The following is a 604-nucleotide window of genomic DNA, read 5'->3' on the forward strand; positions in this document are numbered from 1 at the left end:
CAAGACAGCAATTCCCAGCCAACCTGGTTTTCTCGAGTTCCAGCTTTATCAGCAGCACCTGCAAAATAGGACAGGCCAGTCAGAGGGCATGCTCTGTCTACTTGCTTTCCTCTTCATCTAGGCAGCCAATGGCACTGAGCTTTTGCTCCCTGTATGAGCCAAGCCAGGCTCAGTCTGAGCCTTTTGCCAAGCATCAACTGAGCCTTATTTTCCAGGACTCAGAGCTGCAGGGAGAATCAGGGTGTGATGCGGGGCTCTGGAGTGGGAGACGACACCCCTTTCTTCTCTGACTTGTCCCTGACCTGCATCTTCAATGTGCCCAGCACCCAGCAGGAAACTGGCCTCTCGCCAACAATGGCCCAAGGCAAGTGCCACTGAGCACCCATGGCGACAGAGGAGAGTGCATTCCTGCCACCATGTGACCCCGAGACAATGGTGCTTGCTTCTTTAGCCTTTTGTTTTTTCTATTAATTTTCTCTGTAGAATGCATTGCCATTTGTAAACATCTTGCTTCTTTAATTGTCACTCTCCTCCTGTACGACATAAATTCCACGAGAACAGGAACCACTAACCCATATATCTCTTGCACATAGAAAGTATGCAA

The 604-nt window shown here is 49.5% G+C and overlaps 1 protein-coding gene across 1 annotated transcript in view; it reads right to left on the minus strand.

Annotated features, from left to right (window-relative positions):
• EDA (ectodysplasin A) overlaps positions 1-604 on the minus strand; it is a gene marked incomplete at its 5' end in the record, with an annotated part of 12,991 nt that overhangs the window by 5,821 nt on the left and 6,566 nt on the right. Inside the window, 1 exon segment of the mRNA XM_010847844.1 lies at positions 24-58. Coding sequence (XP_010846146.1) covers positions 24-58 — 35 coding nt within the window.

This window comes from Bison bison, unplaced genomic scaffold (assembly GCF_000754665.1).
Source record: "Bison bison bison isolate TAMUID 2011002044 unplaced genomic scaffold, Bison_UMD1.0 scf7180017849817, whole genome shotgun sequence".
In the NCBI taxonomy this organism is placed as follows: Eukaryota; Metazoa; Chordata; class Mammalia; order Artiodactyla; family Bovidae; genus Bison; species Bison bison.